The sequence below is a fragment of the Sylvia atricapilla genome, chromosome 9, assembly GCF_009819655.1.
Source record: "Sylvia atricapilla isolate bSylAtr1 chromosome 9, bSylAtr1.pri, whole genome shotgun sequence".
NCBI classification, from domain to species: domain Eukaryota; kingdom Metazoa; phylum Chordata; class Aves; order Passeriformes; family Sylviidae; genus Sylvia; species Sylvia atricapilla.
Genome location: NC_089148.1, coordinates 15,934,262 through 15,950,730, shown reverse-complemented (window position 1 = coordinate 15,950,730; position 16,469 = coordinate 15,934,262). Strand labels below are relative to the sequence as shown.

At 38.1% G+C, this 16,469-nt stretch overlaps 1 protein-coding gene across 1 annotated transcript in view; it reads right to left on the bottom strand.

The window, feature by feature from the left end:
* Positions 1-360: 360 nt before the first annotated feature.
* Positions 361-16,469, bottom strand: part of ST6GALNAC3 (ST6 N-acetylgalactosaminide alpha-2,6-sialyltransferase 3) — a 215,268-nt gene continuing 199,159 nt past the window's right edge. The window contains exons 4-5 of the mRNA XM_066325073.1: positions 6,278-6,385; positions 361-4,083 (exon numbers count right to left, since the gene is read on the bottom strand). Coding sequence (XP_066181170.1) covers positions 3,897-4,083; positions 6,278-6,385 — 295 coding nt within the window. The 3' untranslated portion in view covers positions 361-3,896. The remainder of the gene's footprint in view (positions 4,084-6,277; positions 6,386-16,469) is intronic.

The window sequence follows — 16,469 nt, the reverse complement described above, 5'->3', positions numbered from 1 at the left end:
AGATGGAGCCTCCCAGCCCAGATGGAAAGGGAATTTGGCTGGATATATAAACTAATTCTTTTCTTTCTGAGAAGAGGCCTTGGTATAAGCAGAAGGATGTGATCTGGACATCTAATGGGGATGAAAAGGTTGGAATGATGTCTGTTATGTCAGTTTGGAAAGAAAAATCAACACTTTTATTTTATTCAGTCAATTGTCCATGAATAGTAATTTGCCAGTCAAAAAGCTATTTTTTAATGAAAATTTCTGCTCCTATTTAAAATTTCTATTTTGAAAATAAAAAGTCAGAAGTTAATGCAACATAAAACATAAAGTATATTAAAAACTATTTTTAAAAAGCCATTTATCCCTTTCCTTCCCTCTTTTTTAAAAAAAGTTCATTTAAATCCCCCCTACATTTTAAAAGAAACTTTTGATGACTACTCATCTCACTGATGGCAAAAAACCAGGCCAAACTATTTTTGATCATTCCTCTATTAGCAGCAATATGAAAATGCACTTTGAAAACCTCAGGTAAACTCCCTGCTTGTTTTATACTCATGAGTAGTTGATTAAAATAGGACTGCTTGAATGAATAAGCAATTAGGACATGATTACATTCAGGTAAACTGTAGTAGTTTTATCTCAAAGAATTAGTAAGTGATTCTCAGCTGATTTTTTCACTGCTCTCAGAAGGTGAACCACCAAAATCCCTTTTATGCATCCAAGTACTGACATTCTTTCTTTAGTACCAAAGCTGATTTTTAACAGATCGCAACAAAGTAATTTCTTTGTAGAATCATCTTTAACACAGTGGTCACAGTTATTTACTCATATAATAAAAATCATGTAAATATGCATTTAACTTATGCTAAAGACAGGCTCATCTAAATAGGAGAACTGATTTTCATTTCCTGTAGCATGAATGAAGTCTGCTGCAATGTTTCTAAAGTGGATCTGCTCTTAGTGCAAATCCAGGCAGAGAGCAACACTTTTACTTTGCTCTGCGACACCTGAACTCTAATTGCGTTCTCAATTTTTGTGTACATTCAGATGTTCTTAGAGCTGTATTTTTCTTGGCTGTCCTCTGTGATAGTGTTTCATGCAGCATGCAACCACTCTTCAAATAGCTTCAGAACAAAGCACATATTTTACAACATGTTTATGGTGAATTGGCAAGTATTAATTATCTTAAAAACTTTCTCAGGCTTAAAAACCACCTTGCAGGTGAACACAACTCAGACAGAATCCTTATACTCACTGCAGAGAAACGCTTGGGGCGAGAAACACTCTACTTCATGAGGACACTTGCATCTAAGTCTGTCCAGCCCAAACAATTTCCATGTGCAGCACTTCCATAGCAGTTTTCTATTAACCCAGAAACCTTCTAAATAGAAGTTCAATTGGCTGATGTCCTTCTTTTCAGTTCCTCTTCCCTCAAGGGAATAACAGGATTTCCCAGGCTGCCCTGTAAACTATGTGTGGAACATTCTCCCTAATTCTGCATGTCCTACAGTTTTCAAATCCCGCTATACAATTTTTTATTAGATTTCCATATATCCAGCCACCCATCTGAACTGAAAAGATGCATATGGTGATAAATCTGGTTTTGTTACTACAGCTCTTCATCCAGCCATGACCCTTTCCCCCTTTTTGATTTCTTCCCATGTTGTATCAACCTACAACTGAAGGAATGGGTACTTTTAATTACTTGTATATCACAGCATTGCCTGTAATTTTCAGACACTTTGGGCACCTTTTCTTCAAAGCATTCTACAAATAAGTTGAAAATGGGAATATTAATCTCAACAGCTTTCAAGAAAGTCAGTCAAGAAAGGGAGTAGGAAAATACTATTGCTCTCCTCTTCCAAACAGGAAGGTGAGACACAAAGTCATGCCAGAAACCTGGGACAAAGTCTGTGTTTGAATATAGATGTTTATCCAAAATCATAAGCATGGCTCCAGCCGTTCTCTGACAGAATGAATACAAAGAGTACTAAAGTAAGCAGTGAAAACTGAGCTATATTAAAAAATAAAAGCAGAGAGCTGCATTTATGATAGAAAATAGAAGGGGCAACAGAGATGATATCCTAGAATCACCTACCAACAGGAACAAGAAACCAATGATCAGGAGGAGGAATACTGGTGAAGAGATTTCCTCCCCATGCTATGAGTTTGGAGCTGTTGATGAGAGAATATTTACGCAATGAACATATAAAATATAGATTTATATATACAAATATACAATAGGAAATAGTCAGTATACAAATACTTACATGTAAAAATAGCTTTTTTACTTTCCCCTTTTCTTGATTTACAAAAGCATACAAAGTTTCCTGTTGGTTAATGTTTAAGTAGTGTGAGTAAACCCTGTGTGACATGTTGCACACATAATTCCTTCAAGTGTTCACAGTATTGGCTATTACAGTGTTGAATCTGACATTCCAGATGTTAAAATATTCATAGGACACATTCTAAACTTAAAGCATTAGTTTAAATACAGTTTAAATAAAACTCACATGTATAGTTGAATTATGGTCATATGACAAATGAATCTGCTGCAGTTGAAAACTTTCTATTACAGTAAGTTTGGAAATACATACTTAAACTAGAGATGAGTATATTTTAAGATTCTTGAACTGCCTTTTAATGTGCAGAAAATACTGTGAGATGGGGAGTTCTTTCAACTTCATCTGAAGCAATGCAAGCTGATAGAACTCAGTATTACAAATTATCCTCAGTAGGAAAGCGGATGCACAGTACAATTTGCCATCAGAGCCAGACACACTGTCACTTTCTTCAAATACCCAACAGACAAGAATAAATGACAGGTACCATTGTTTTTGTGTTAAGAATAAATGATCTGGAGCATTCTGCATCAGGAAAGTGCTTTAAATTAAATTAAATTAGTCCTCACAACTCTCTTGTGTGGTAGGTAGACACTATCCTTGTTTTTAAAGATGGAGAAACGGGAGATCTAAAATAAATTATGATGGCTCCATGGGAAATACTGTCAAAATACTATTATTTGGATGTTGGAGCCAGTCAAATGCACAACTGGAGTAAATGGAGATATTTATGAGACAACTTCACACTCACCAGCTTGGGTAATGACAGCAGGCTTGGTACAACAGCCAAAGGTTCATCATGGGCTGCAAAATACAATCTTTGCCAGTGCCATTCTGCTGGAGGAGCTGAACTGTGGGACAGTAGCTTCAAAAAGCACAAACTACATAGTCCCAGATGGTGCAGACTGACCAGGGTGGAAGTAAGCTGCATTTCAGAAGTTATGAATTAATCAGAAGTCTTGAGTAGGTAATATCTTCTCATTCAAGAGTTGGATACAGTTCAAGAACCATGCTTAGCTCATCTCTAATTTTACCATATATGCAAGTGCTCACAATATACTGTGTATCAATATATTCAGGTGTTTTTTAAAATTTACTCACTCATGGACCTTGGAGGCCTGTATTTTGTATTTTTCCTCACATTTCTCTTGTAGAAAATTTCTACTGATACCACAAATGGAACTAGTGCTTCAGTACAGCAAATGAGCTACAAATAACAATTTTAAATATCTGAGATGATGGACAATTTTCAAAGGACCACCATGTTCTCTGTGTGCACCTGTATATACAGGAATCTCATCTGTCTTTAACTGCTCCTGCCTTGAAGTAAAATCCAGTTAAAGTATAAAGTGCATAGTGTGGATTAAAACCCTAAGAAATAACAAACAATGTGTCTGCCTTCCACAGATGATTAATTTTGCTTAAGAGCTGAACCACAACCCTCTTTGTCTTCTGGTTTTTAGTTTAGTGTTACCTAGGCTGAGAAAGGCCAGCCAGATGTAAGCAAAACTATTGTAAACTGAGACATTTTTGTAATATGCTGTTAAGGGAGAGATAAATAAACCAGTATCAAGACACCGTCCAGTTGGGATGTGTAAATATTATTGTGTGCTTCTTGGCCCACTTAGCAAATACTTTCTTCTCCGTGATAAACCTGTGGCCTCCATATGGAGCATTTTCATGGAGAAAGTATTCCTCACACTCATCTCTTCCTGGCTCGTAATAGTGGTAGGGAACTTTACGGAAGCCTTCTGACCTAGGGAAGAGCAAGATATACTTAATTACTATTTTTAAGAAAAAGATAAATATATAATACACCTGAATACAAGATGCAAGCATCCTAGCTTGGATCAGCAATAATGTGGCCAGCAGGACCAGGGCAGTGATTGTGTCCTGTTCTCAGCATGGGTGAGGCCACACCTCAAATCCTGAGTTCAGTTTTGTGCCTCTCACAACAAGACAGATACTGAGGTGCTGGAATGAGTCCAGAGGAGGCCAGTGGAGCTGGTGAAGGGTTGGGAGCACAACTCCCATGAAGAACAACTGAGGGAGCTGGGGGTGTTCATCCTGGAGAAAAGGAGGCTCAGGAGGGACCTTATTGCTTTTTATAACTGCATGAAGGGGGGTTGTAATGAGAGAGGGTCAGTCTCTTCTCCCAAGGAACAAGTGACAGGACATGAGGAAATTGCCTCAGGCTGCACCACAGGAGGTTCAGACTGGATATTTGGAAAAATTTCTCCACCAAAAGGGTTGTCAAGCACTGGAACAGGCTGCCCAGGGAAGTGTTGACTCACCAGCCCCAGATGTATTTAAAAGATGTGCAAATGTGGCACAGTTTACTCAGACCTGGCAGTGCTGGGTTAACAACTGAACTCCATGATCTTAAAGGCCTTTCCCAACCTAAGCAATTTTATGAATGATCTGAAATACTTTCCATGTGCCAGCACTTGAACTCCTTTGCTAAACTGTAAGGGCTTTAATTACTTAGGAAAGTTCCTAGGAATTTTCCTAAGGCAGAAGAAGCTCACTGTATGTCTCAGCATATCTCACCGATCTTGACAGTCAGTACAAAGCCAATGGGCTGGCTCTTATGGGCACTGCACATTTTGTTTAACCTGTGATAACTCAGCCCAAAAGGCTCCCTCCCCCTAAGCAAAGTCTTCTCACTGGATAGTCCCAGCTGTTGAAACTGGTTCTTGAACAAGACAGTTTTAAGAATAACATCCAATAAAAGTAGTTAATGCAGTCAGAATCACAGCTTTAAGGAGACAGCCTTCTCTGCTGCCAACAGTGCTATCACGCTGTTGACTGGTTTTACATCAGGGCTCTGCAATGCCAGCTTGGCTGAGCTCTCTGAGGACAACCTTAGTCCTGTCACCCCTCATCCCAGGGTGCCTACTGTGTGTTTTCACAAACAAAGAACAACATATGTTCATTCTGTTCATTCCATCTGGATGACTCAATCAGTGAGATCTGCAAGTTCTAAAAAGTCAGCCTCTAACGTTAAGATATCCTAATTAAACAGCTGTGACTCAAATTCTGTTGTTTGTGACATTTTTTAGGTTCTGCCAGGAATGAGTCTCACACTGGAGTGTCACAGAATGTGGAATGAGAATCTGCACAAAGGCTTGACTCGAAGAGCTCATGACCCACTGGACTGGCTACATGCAGGACGTGGATCAGCTTAGGTACAGAAGAATATATGTATAGGTACTAGTACCATACATTGTTCATGACATTTCCTGCTTTTCTGAATGAATGAGGAATAATTATATTTTCCTACCATACACAGTAGATTAAAGTATTTAACTTGAACTGTTAAAAATTGTGGTTAGAGTTATACTTCTGACAATAGGATTAATCCACTGTCACTGTAAGGTCACCAACAGTAGTTGGTTGGAATTTATGTCAGTTTATGGTGATAAAGCTCACAGAACTTGTTTTATTATCTAATTAGAAACCTCTACTACTCAAAACAAGCCATATATAACCTAGAAAGTTCAAGTAGGTTGCTCAGTGGTGGTGAAATGTAATTTCAGGTAACTATCCTGGGCTAATCATTTTATTTCACTTCCAGGTGTATTTGGTATTCAGAATATAATGTATTAGTTTTTTCCTCTATAGATTTGTTTTAGCAGTGGAAGCAAGTATATTTTATCAAAAGAATATGAGCATACTTTGTTTCCAACTAATTCAGAAACTGCATAAGATCTTTGATTAAGAATAGTTCCTTATGACATCTGACGTTAGATTTTGTAAATGTTTTTATTTTACCAACAGCACATGCCGTATCAGGAGTGAATATGCTGACAATAGTGTCACATCAATGCAAAACACTGGGAAATGACTGCCTGATCCATTTTTTGGATTTATGATATTAAAATCAATTGTGAAATTTTGACAAGACATCAGAATTGTAGATGCATGAAAATAATTTTCTATGATCTTACTTGCAGTAGGTGTCATTTATCATGCCATAGACGTGAATTCCATAGCAGGCATCCATAGCCAAAATTAAGGTAAACCAACCCGTGCTGAGATAGGAGCCTGACTGGACTCTGTAAAAATACAACATACACAAAACAAATTGCAATGAGAAATTATCAACACTTTATCAAAGAAATACAATCTATTGCCTGGGACAAAAGGCATTAAGCAGCCTGACAATCTGTCAAAACCATACAATTACTTTGAATTATTTATAGATATGCTTTCATTCTTCCCAGCTTGGGGCTTCCAGCTCTTGTCCACAGGAAAAAAAACAAAACAAAACAAAAAAACATGTTAAATATCTGAAGTCAAACAATGCAACTCCAGTAAAACAGAAAATAATTTATTTTCACATCTGAAAGGCAGAAATTAGTGGAGTATGTAAAATGAGACAAAATTTACCAAAATACAAAGTACTGCTGGAATTTGTGGTGTGTGCACGTAAGTAAGCATCATCTTCTGCAAGCAAAATCTTGATCTGCAGTGGGCTATCCTCGACCTGAAAATTCACACAGCAATGAAACTTCCAAGGATATTTTGGTACCAAAACCATCTAATATACGGTTCTGAAAACCAAAATTCTGTGCATATCCCTTTACATAATTTTGTGTTATCATTCTTTGAGCTAACATAGCAGAGAGAAAAGCACAAGACGATAGGGCCCAGACTGACAGTCTTTGCTCAAATGACTAGACATATTCAACCAGCCCAGAAGCATTACCTGCATGAGTGAGAAAAATGACCTGTGTATGGATTTGGCTCACAGACTGGTTGGTTGAGCAAACACATGCATTGTTAACCACAAACCAAAACCATGTTTGCTCTGCTCACACAAATGCTAGCAGTGGAGGACTGGGAGTCAGTGGAGTTCTCCAGATGACCTGGGTAAACAAGACTCACTGCTTTCAAACCTCATGAGTAGTGAGAGCCCACTCAGCCCTTGCTGCTCATGAACGAGTTGAAGTCCAGCTTTGTGCATGTATTGCATTCAGTTTGACTGAAATCAGTAAAAACAATCAGCTTCAAATTATTTTAAAATGCCTTGTTTCCAAAGAAAGATACCACGAAACTCACAAAACCATCTTAACATCTTAATAGAGCTGGGTGTGAGTGAGAGGATGTATAAGCTTTCTATTACACCTGTAAGCTCTTAGTTTTTGGGTACAGCAGGGAGCAGTCTGTTCTCCATCCATCCCAAGTTAAAGCAGCCTAACGTTTGCACACAATTAAGTTTTGCTGTAAAAGAACTCCCAAGTAAGCCTATGGGCAAATCGGTTATTGCCACCAACAAAATCTTCTGAAAACATTTTCATCCTGGGGTAAGAATAAAATCTTCATGTGGGGAAAAAACCCCTATAGCAATTTATGTAGCCTATAAGCCCCAGGTTCCCTGTGAGACAGAAGAACTGACCTCAGGTGTTTTTTCCTGGTTCAGAGCAAGAATGTACTCCAGTGTCCTGTCTCCCTCCTCCAGCATAAACAGACCAATCAGTGGCTTTTGGTACAGATTCTGCGTTACTTCCCTGCTCAAGCTTAAGTAAATACTATTTAAGACAATGGTTGAAAAAGTAGTTGTACAACCTTTATCACAACAATTACCTGGCACATACAGGTCTGAGATTCAAATTCCTTCTCTGTGCAATACCTTTTATTATGGATAGTAGAAAAGCTCCAAGAGCTTTACATTCCTAAAGATTCCGTACACTCCAGTTTAAATAAACCTTGGTGTTTTTTTAGTGAAAAACGATTACCTCAGTTCCCAGAACTGAGTCCAAAACCACTGAAAGTAGTTACATATTCACTTCCTTGCCCATGTCTGTCCTCCTTCATGCGTGAGCTGGTGTGAACTTCTATCCCTGCCTTTCCTGAAATATCCTTTCCCTTGGCTCTCCCAGCTGCTTTTGTAAAGATCATACCGGAAACAATAAATAAAGGGGAAACTTAAACGGAAGAACGACAAGTGGAAACTAAAGGCAGGGTGTCAAACACCTATGTTTCATTAGGTGGATACCAACTCTAATTGTGCTTCTTTTCTTGACACCTTTATAGCCATGAAAGTGTTCAGCTGTTTATCTGCCCCATCAGGATCTTCATCTCTTCAACCAGAATGTTCTGCTACTGTCTAGCAGGAAGAATTCCCAGTCCAATTCATGTTATTTCAAAATAACATTCTGCCATGATAAAAGGCTGCATTACTTCTAACTTGCTTTCTGCTCCTGCACCAGGAAAACACTGGCCTTGAGCTTTCAAAGCATTTTAGAATCATAATAACCATTTATAAGAACACGATGAAGATCAGGACCCTTCCAATAATGGAGGTTTATTGGAGAGCACTGTATTGACAGCAGCATCTGAAACTTGCTATACTCAGGAGGAAAAAGGAATTTTAAAAAAGAATTAATCAATATTTCATGTCTTGTTTTAACACCATTGGACCTTAGTCCTCTCATCTATATACTGCACTGGCAGGATAAATAAAAACAGCAGAGTGAGTTCCCAGGTACCTTCCCTGGGAGATGAAGTACATGACAGAATACAGATTATACACTTTAAACCAAAGCAGTTATATTCATCCCATCTTTTCCTCTGAAGATACGCAGGGATACCAGGGAATATACTTAAGCAGTGGAGATTCTGGATGATTTGGTAACACCTTGGAATTCCATCTGATACCATAAACCTACTTTCAAAATTCTAATGAAAGCAATATTAGAAATGTGAAAACAATTTTAGCTCTCCCTAAAAAGCCATAAATCTCCAAATACCTTTTAAAATATCATCCCATAAAACAGTAGAGCAAAGCAATGTCTCAGCCCTTGCTATTATGCTAACACTGTGCACTCAATTTCCCTCTCTACAGGAGAGTTATACATGTTTCTTGGTCAGGGGTTTTTGAGACTCATTAGAAAAAGAGTTCCTCTTGTCCCTGTAATTGCACTCAAATTTCAAATTTTACACAAAGGAAATAAAAAAAATCCTCTATTTATGTGTAGCATAAGGCTATGTAACCACACAAATCTGGGGGAAGGAGGATGCTAATCCCAAAATAGGGTAAACAGGAGTCTGTTAAACATCATCGGTAGAACTACAGTAGGCAGATCTGTTGTGATGTATGTGTGTGCAGCAATCCCAAATTGTTTCCTACAGCTCAGAGAGACTTTTTTTAATAGTATAAAATTAATGGGGTACCAGATCTGGACAGGAAATTGTCTCAACAGCTCAGGAGAAAATAATGCACTATTTTTCAAAGTAGACTTTTAAAAAGATGGCTTTGCTTTCAAGATATGATTTACAGCTGAATGCAGCAATAAAAAGGCAATGCTCACAAAAAGTTACTTTGTTTACCTTGCAAATGAAAGCTTATTTTGCATACTTCCGACTTTATTAGGGTTAAAGAAATGATAGTTATTGGTTGTAATTCACTCTGCTAAATACCATCCACCATTTCAGAAAAGTACATAGGCATATGCTTAACATGAAAAGACCAGCGGAATCAACTTAGTTAAAATGCTTGAAACGAAGTATATGCTTGCTTATCTTGCTCTTAGTGAAGGTTTAAGTGCTTAAAATGTCATTATTTAATCTCAGAATATAAAAGTAAGCTCCAAGATTAATAGTTACTTGAAAGTTTGAAGTCTCAAAACATAGAATTTGCATTTTTAGTAATGGCTTCCATAAACCCCAGCAGAAAGAAATTACTACAGTTTCTCACAACTTGTTACAAAAGAGACTTGCATTCTATATTTCAGAATAAAATAGTAAAATGCACTTTTAGGATTGCTAGAGTTGTAAGATGTGACACATAAAGCTTTAGTTAAAAAATAATTTAAAATAAAAGCAATCAGACAGGGCTCTTCAGTTTTAGCTTTCCACTGTTTCCCAAAGAAATTGATATCCAGAAGACAGAACAGAGAATGCACCCTAAAAATGTTGGCAAGTGAAATTTATCTTCTTTGACTTCTATAACCGTGCTTTGATGTAGGCTAAATGAAGGAAAAACTCATTCTCTCTGTCACTGGGGGTAAATGGAAGAACATAAAGTATTTTCTCAGTGATCCAGGGCAGGTTAAGTTCAAATCGAGTAAAAATTTTGTCACTTGAGTTCTGATTTTAGCATAGAATTCCAGGAAGTTCTTTTCTTCATTCAATTGTTCCAGGATTTTTTATGTGCACAATCAATTTTAGCTCTATGGTTCAATGGACTGTAATTTCCAGTGGGGACTTCAGGGGTAAAAAATAAAAATGAAAAAAAAATGTTTGTGAAGGCAGAGAAGATGTCCACACAAGCAATTGCATGTCAATCTGATTGTAGAAAAGAACTGAGAAGTCTATTTTTTAATTCTTTTGGGAGAAACTAGAGATCACAGAAGGTCAATTAAGAGTGTTAATTAAGATAAAAACCAAGGAAATTTAGTACTTCAAAAAGCTATTAATTAACAGAGAGTTTGCCAAAAGCATTAGATAGACACTTTTCCTTTTTGACTTAATTTCAAAATATTGCAGTAAAGTAAAATTCAACAATGACAGATTGAAATGACAAAATTCTCCAGGCCAATTAATTGATAAAAATATATCTTTTCATAAAGGCTGTTTATAGAATCTAATCCTCAGATGACTCTCCTACCCAGTTACTGAATCAGCAGCAGCTTTATTTGCAGCAGCTTGTCAGGCCTCTTGATTAATAAGTAAGTACAAATAAGAGTATTGGTCTAAACAAACTAAGAGACCTCTAATACGTGGAGTGGAGGCTTCATAATGTGAAATGTCCTTCTAACAAAAATGTTTGTCAAAATGATTCAAAATAAACAGAAATATTTTCAAAAACCTGTCAAGATTAACTTAGACTATGTTCAGGTAGAATTGTCTCTGGTACTGATTTGTATCTGTGGTACTCTGGCTTTGCCTGGCCCAGTGTCACATGCCCTGTGTCAGCCTCATTGTGACAGGTTCTTGGGAATGAGGGTAGAAGGTACATGTCCCATCTGCACTCCCTTGGTAAGGACAATCAGCTCTTTTTCTCCCTGGCTTTCTCTGGGTTTCTGCATTGCTGAATCATGGTATAACTAAAAAACAGGAAATTTATCTGCCAGTGCATACTGGTGAGCCACTACTTAATTCTATTAATTCTATACTAGCCAAATTAATGCTACCATTGTACATATGTTGACCGAGACTTTATTTATTTGTTTGTTTATTTATTTAATTTTTGTCCTGACGAAGCATCTCTGAGTACAGCTTCTGAAAAACTCTTCTGCTTTGCCAAATTAAACACCCACATTCCCCAAGTCACAATTTTGGTCTATGCCCTTCTCTTCACATCAGATGTAGATTAGTAAATGACAGATTGGAATGAGCTGACAGAAGAATGCACCCACCCCTGAGAGAACAGCAAGGCTCTCACCTCTCCCCTGAGGAGCGCACACACTTCTCTTGCTAGAGAACTGTTTATTTGAAAGGAGCAAAGGAAGTACCTTTGGTACAGGAGAAGTGCAAGACTCTAAACAAGACTCTAAATCCTGAAGAATATCAGCCCTAGCCTGGATTTATTTCTGTTTTCTTCAAGACACAGTGCTTTGTTGCTAATTATTTCTTTACATACTTTCTGCAGAAAAAAGAGCACAAGAAGAGCAAAGAAGATCCAAGCACAGAGAATTGATTTCACCTGGTAAAAACAATTGCTATTTCTGCATCATAAAGATACCTGTTAGGCAGCCATTTATCATAATCATTCACTCTTTAATACGTGTGTGTGAGAGTGTTCACACAGGTGTTTGCTTTGCATTCCGTAATGGTGCAGGACATCTAACAATAACCAGCCGTGCCCCTCTAGCAGTGAGCAGACGGTCTCACACATCGTGCTTCAGGTCATCCTGTAAAGTGAAACATTTACACAGGGACAGATGTTTTATTATCCATCCTGTATGGTTACATGCAAAGCTTAAACAAGTGCAATGCATTATGAACAGCACAGACCACATTCCAGATTCAGGCAGTGACTGTGCCCAGCAAGATGTACCTGGATATGGAGAAGTGATTGCACTCCAGCCAGCCCAAACTCTTGGTAGATCACCCTTACTGTGAATCCAGAAAATAAACTGCAGTCGGGTGGCACACTGCTCAATTAACCTCCAGAAATATTGGCTTTCTGTTTGTATCACTACTGCACCAATGGAACATGGGGAAAAGAGTTGAGGCTGTCATAAACCTGCAGTAAAGACTACCCCTAGGTTGCAAACTGGCCCATGAGAATCTCCCCATACAATGAGGTGAGAATCTCACCTCACGGGAGAGGTGAGAGCCTCACTGTTCTCTCAGGGGTGGGTGCATACAAATTAAAAAGAGATGTAACAATTAATAAACCCCATGTCAAAATGGCATTGAGAAAAAGACAGGAAGGACACTTCTGAATAATCACAAAGGGGAGCAGAGAAATGATGGCTTTGTATTTAACCGCATCTAATTTTAAAACACTGAAACTATTTGACTTAATATTTACTTACTGTTTTGGGCAAGACAGGCAAAGCCAACATTAGAAATAAGACTAGTCTGTTACTACAAGTACTGAAATACCTAAGGCATCTGCTTGGGTATTTAATTTATAGATATATTTCCAATCTTTGTGCTGTGTACATTTTTAAAATTTATTTCCTTTCTTTTTTTGTCTATTCAATACACTCATGGAAACCTGAAACAAGGTCGGGGGGGTGGGGGGGAAAGGCAGCAGTCTGAGAAAATTGACTTCTGCTGTCTGAGCTTCTGTAGTTTCCTTATTTCTGATTCTTTGACCTGACTTTGATGCATCTCAGTTCAATTGTGAACTTAGGCAATGAGACAAGGAAGTTACTTCACCCAGGCAGAGAGGGCTCCTTCAGATGCCTCTGCTCCTGAGCTCAGAGAGGAAAGCAGAATTCCTGTTTATCAAGGTTGACCATAGAGGTCCAGCTTGCTGCAAAGCACACAGAAGAGAAACAAGATTTTCTAAAGAATTATAATTGTAAACTCTGCACTTCAGCCTATATATTAGACATATATATTATTTCAAGGTGATTCTCAAGCATTCTCAAATCTCTTAAAGATGAATGGCATCCCCTGCAGGGAACACGAATTGGTAGAGAAATTTCTTACAGCTACTGGCCTTCTACAGGTTGCACTGAGTCTTCAGGTAAGAACTGTGGTCTTGGTGCAAACTGTTTACAAAACAGTAAATCCCAATTCCAAACTTTTTTCCTTCTCCACTCTCTTCCCTAATCCTCTTGTTTCCAGAAATACATAATCTCTTAACTTCTCTTGAGCCAAGGTTCTTTATTTCCCTTTCTTAAGTACAGACTGTGATCTGAGCCACAGCCCATGCTACTGCATGGACTCAAGTTATCAGCAGAAGATGCCTTTTGTGAGTGCCCAGGTTGCTCTTGTCCCCAGGGGTCTGAAGTTGAGCTGTTTATGCACAATCACAAACAACCTTGACCTGCTGGAGCTGCACTGTGCAGAAAGAGAAGCACATGGCTCCACACATCTCCGTTTGCACTTGGATTTTGTTGCTGAACAAATGTATGTCTATATCAGGACAGGATGCATAGGAATGTTACCCATTACAAACATGCAATTACATTTGCAATGAAGAAAAACTGAATTCACATAAGCAGGATTGAGGGCTAAGCTGCTGGCATCTTTACGCAGCCATTTTTCTCATCAAAAATCACCTGATTTTCCTAAAGTAAAAGTCATTCCATGCTTAGGAAGAATGTTTATCAGGAAATGCACCTCTTCTGGTCAATGGCAGCAGAGCACTTGCTCCACAGGACAATTACTTATGCTTGCAGTGGTTGAAGCAAATGGGGTGTAATGCCAAAATTTCCCTGGTTGTGGCACCATGGTGTAACCCTGTCCCACTGTTCCCCACTTTTTATTGGACCATGTTAGTCTGAAGACTTACTGCAATCCCTGGTGGCTGTGACAAAGGGAGTGAAAACCTTGGCACAGGTTTCAGGGCTGATGCCACAGTCCTCTCTAGGGCAGCTTTATGTGCTCTTCTCTTCACCAGTAGCTGCATCCAGTTTGCTGAGTCCTGGTTCAATATTTTCACACAGCGTGAAAGTGAGTAGAGAAGGATTTAGATTTTCATCCTTTGTAACCAAAAATGAATCAAAACTAAAAAGTGTGCCAAGTGGAAATAAAAAGACAACAGAGCCTTTTCCCTGCATCTCCATTTAGATCAATATTTGCTGTCTTGGGTCTGCACATTTTTCTACAGGGAGGATATAAACTAAACAGAGCTGCAGTTAATCCAGGATCCCTGAAGAGATTTAATTAAGGAGGCTTTCCCACCCTTTTCTTTTGGTATTAAAGGGCACTCACTACTCCTAGCTGCATATTTTAGTGAAATGTATTGTAGGTGAATACAGAAGAAATTTCTTGATTAGCTCTTACCTTGTCAATACAAGATACTGAAAGGAGTTCATCTAACCTTGTCTGAAAGCAGCTTAAATTTTTCATAAAAATTTTTCTATCAGGTTGGGTCTTTTTTATGTTTAAATAAAAAATATGATACAACTTTGTAAAGGTGTACATTGTATTTCTGTGACACTGGGATGTGAGCAGAACCTTTTATAAAGGTATTTTGTTTTATTTTTATGTTGAAAATGAAAGAATAGCTAGCATGAGATTGTACCCTAACTGTTCATTTAAGAGGGAAGAACACTGGACCAGATACTCAGCTGACAGAACCCACACTGATGTACATCAGCTGATACCCTTTCAAATTTTCCACAGTCTGCAGTCATTGTGGTAGTTTAAGCACTACCTCTTTGATACTGACATGGAAGAGAAGGCAATGTCATTGTTCTCCACACATTTCATATTTATCTGAGAACTTTGATTTTTACCAGGATGGATGCCCATGCAGAAAAAAAAGGCTTTTGGAGGGCCAGAATGTTAACTGTAAGTTTTAATTCTGAACAGATAATATTCACTGGAAAAAGAGAACTCAAACTCCACAGATTAGACCTTCATCAGTCTGCATTCCTCTACCAACAACTCATCTCCCCTCAGCTGTGATATTCAGAAGAGTGTTTCCAGGTATTCTAAAATAAATTCCTAATTTGTTGCTAAATCATCAACTGATTATTTACATTACAGTAGCACTGTAAATCAATACAGTAGCACTCTGAACCTCACTGTGCAAGGCACAGTACACACAAGGGACTTCTTGAACCAAAGAGCTTAACTGTCAAACACCCAGGAGAAATAGATTCTTTGGAGAATGTCCTGTCCTTATCCCTCATACCCAACACGTCATAAAGCCACATTCTCTGGAATTGCATCCGGAGCCACAGAGCTTTTCTCTACACAGCCTATTTGCACTAACCAAAAGTTCATTTTAGATTGTGGAACATCAATATTTTTAGCAAAAATGAAGTCTTAAATCCAGACAAATTATTCTGATATGGAAAAAGGAGGTAAAAATAGAACTTGAGTGGGTCTGAATTTAAATTCAATTGCAAGAGGCCATAATGTAACCCATCAGTCAAGCTTTGAAGATGAACTGCTAATTAACACAGATGTTGCCTTCCCTTTTACTACTGTAACTTCCTCCAGATTAACTTTTCCTTAAGTATAAAAGGAACAAAATATTTCTCTTCCCTTTTTTTTTTTTTTTTTTTCTTTTTGAACATACATTTTAATGAAGCACACACACATATAGGTATCGTATTATGGTTTAGTATCAATATTAGGGTTTTGATTACTATCTACATTCCATCAAAATGGATGAAGTCTTTCACTGCTTTCTTAATTAACTCACCTCTGTCTATATATCAAGAAAGAAGCAAACAATCCTCGCATTTGAGCCACTGAAACTACCTCTAACTGCTCCACTGCTTGGCTTACATAGTAGGTGGCTTTCTGAAGGGTATCTTTCACTCACCCACATTGTGAGCAGAAGAGGTTGAAGTCTAATTAAAGACTCAGTTAAAATACAGGGTCCCAAATCCTGAGGACACACAGGATTAGCTTTTGTCATTCCCCTTTTGTTTCCCCAGAGTCACTACATCTAGGGTCTTCTGAAGGCCAGACATCTGCATCCACTGGTTCAAATATCTACACTGGAGGCAGCACCTTGACTGCAGGCAGACATATTTGGCAGGACAAAGAATG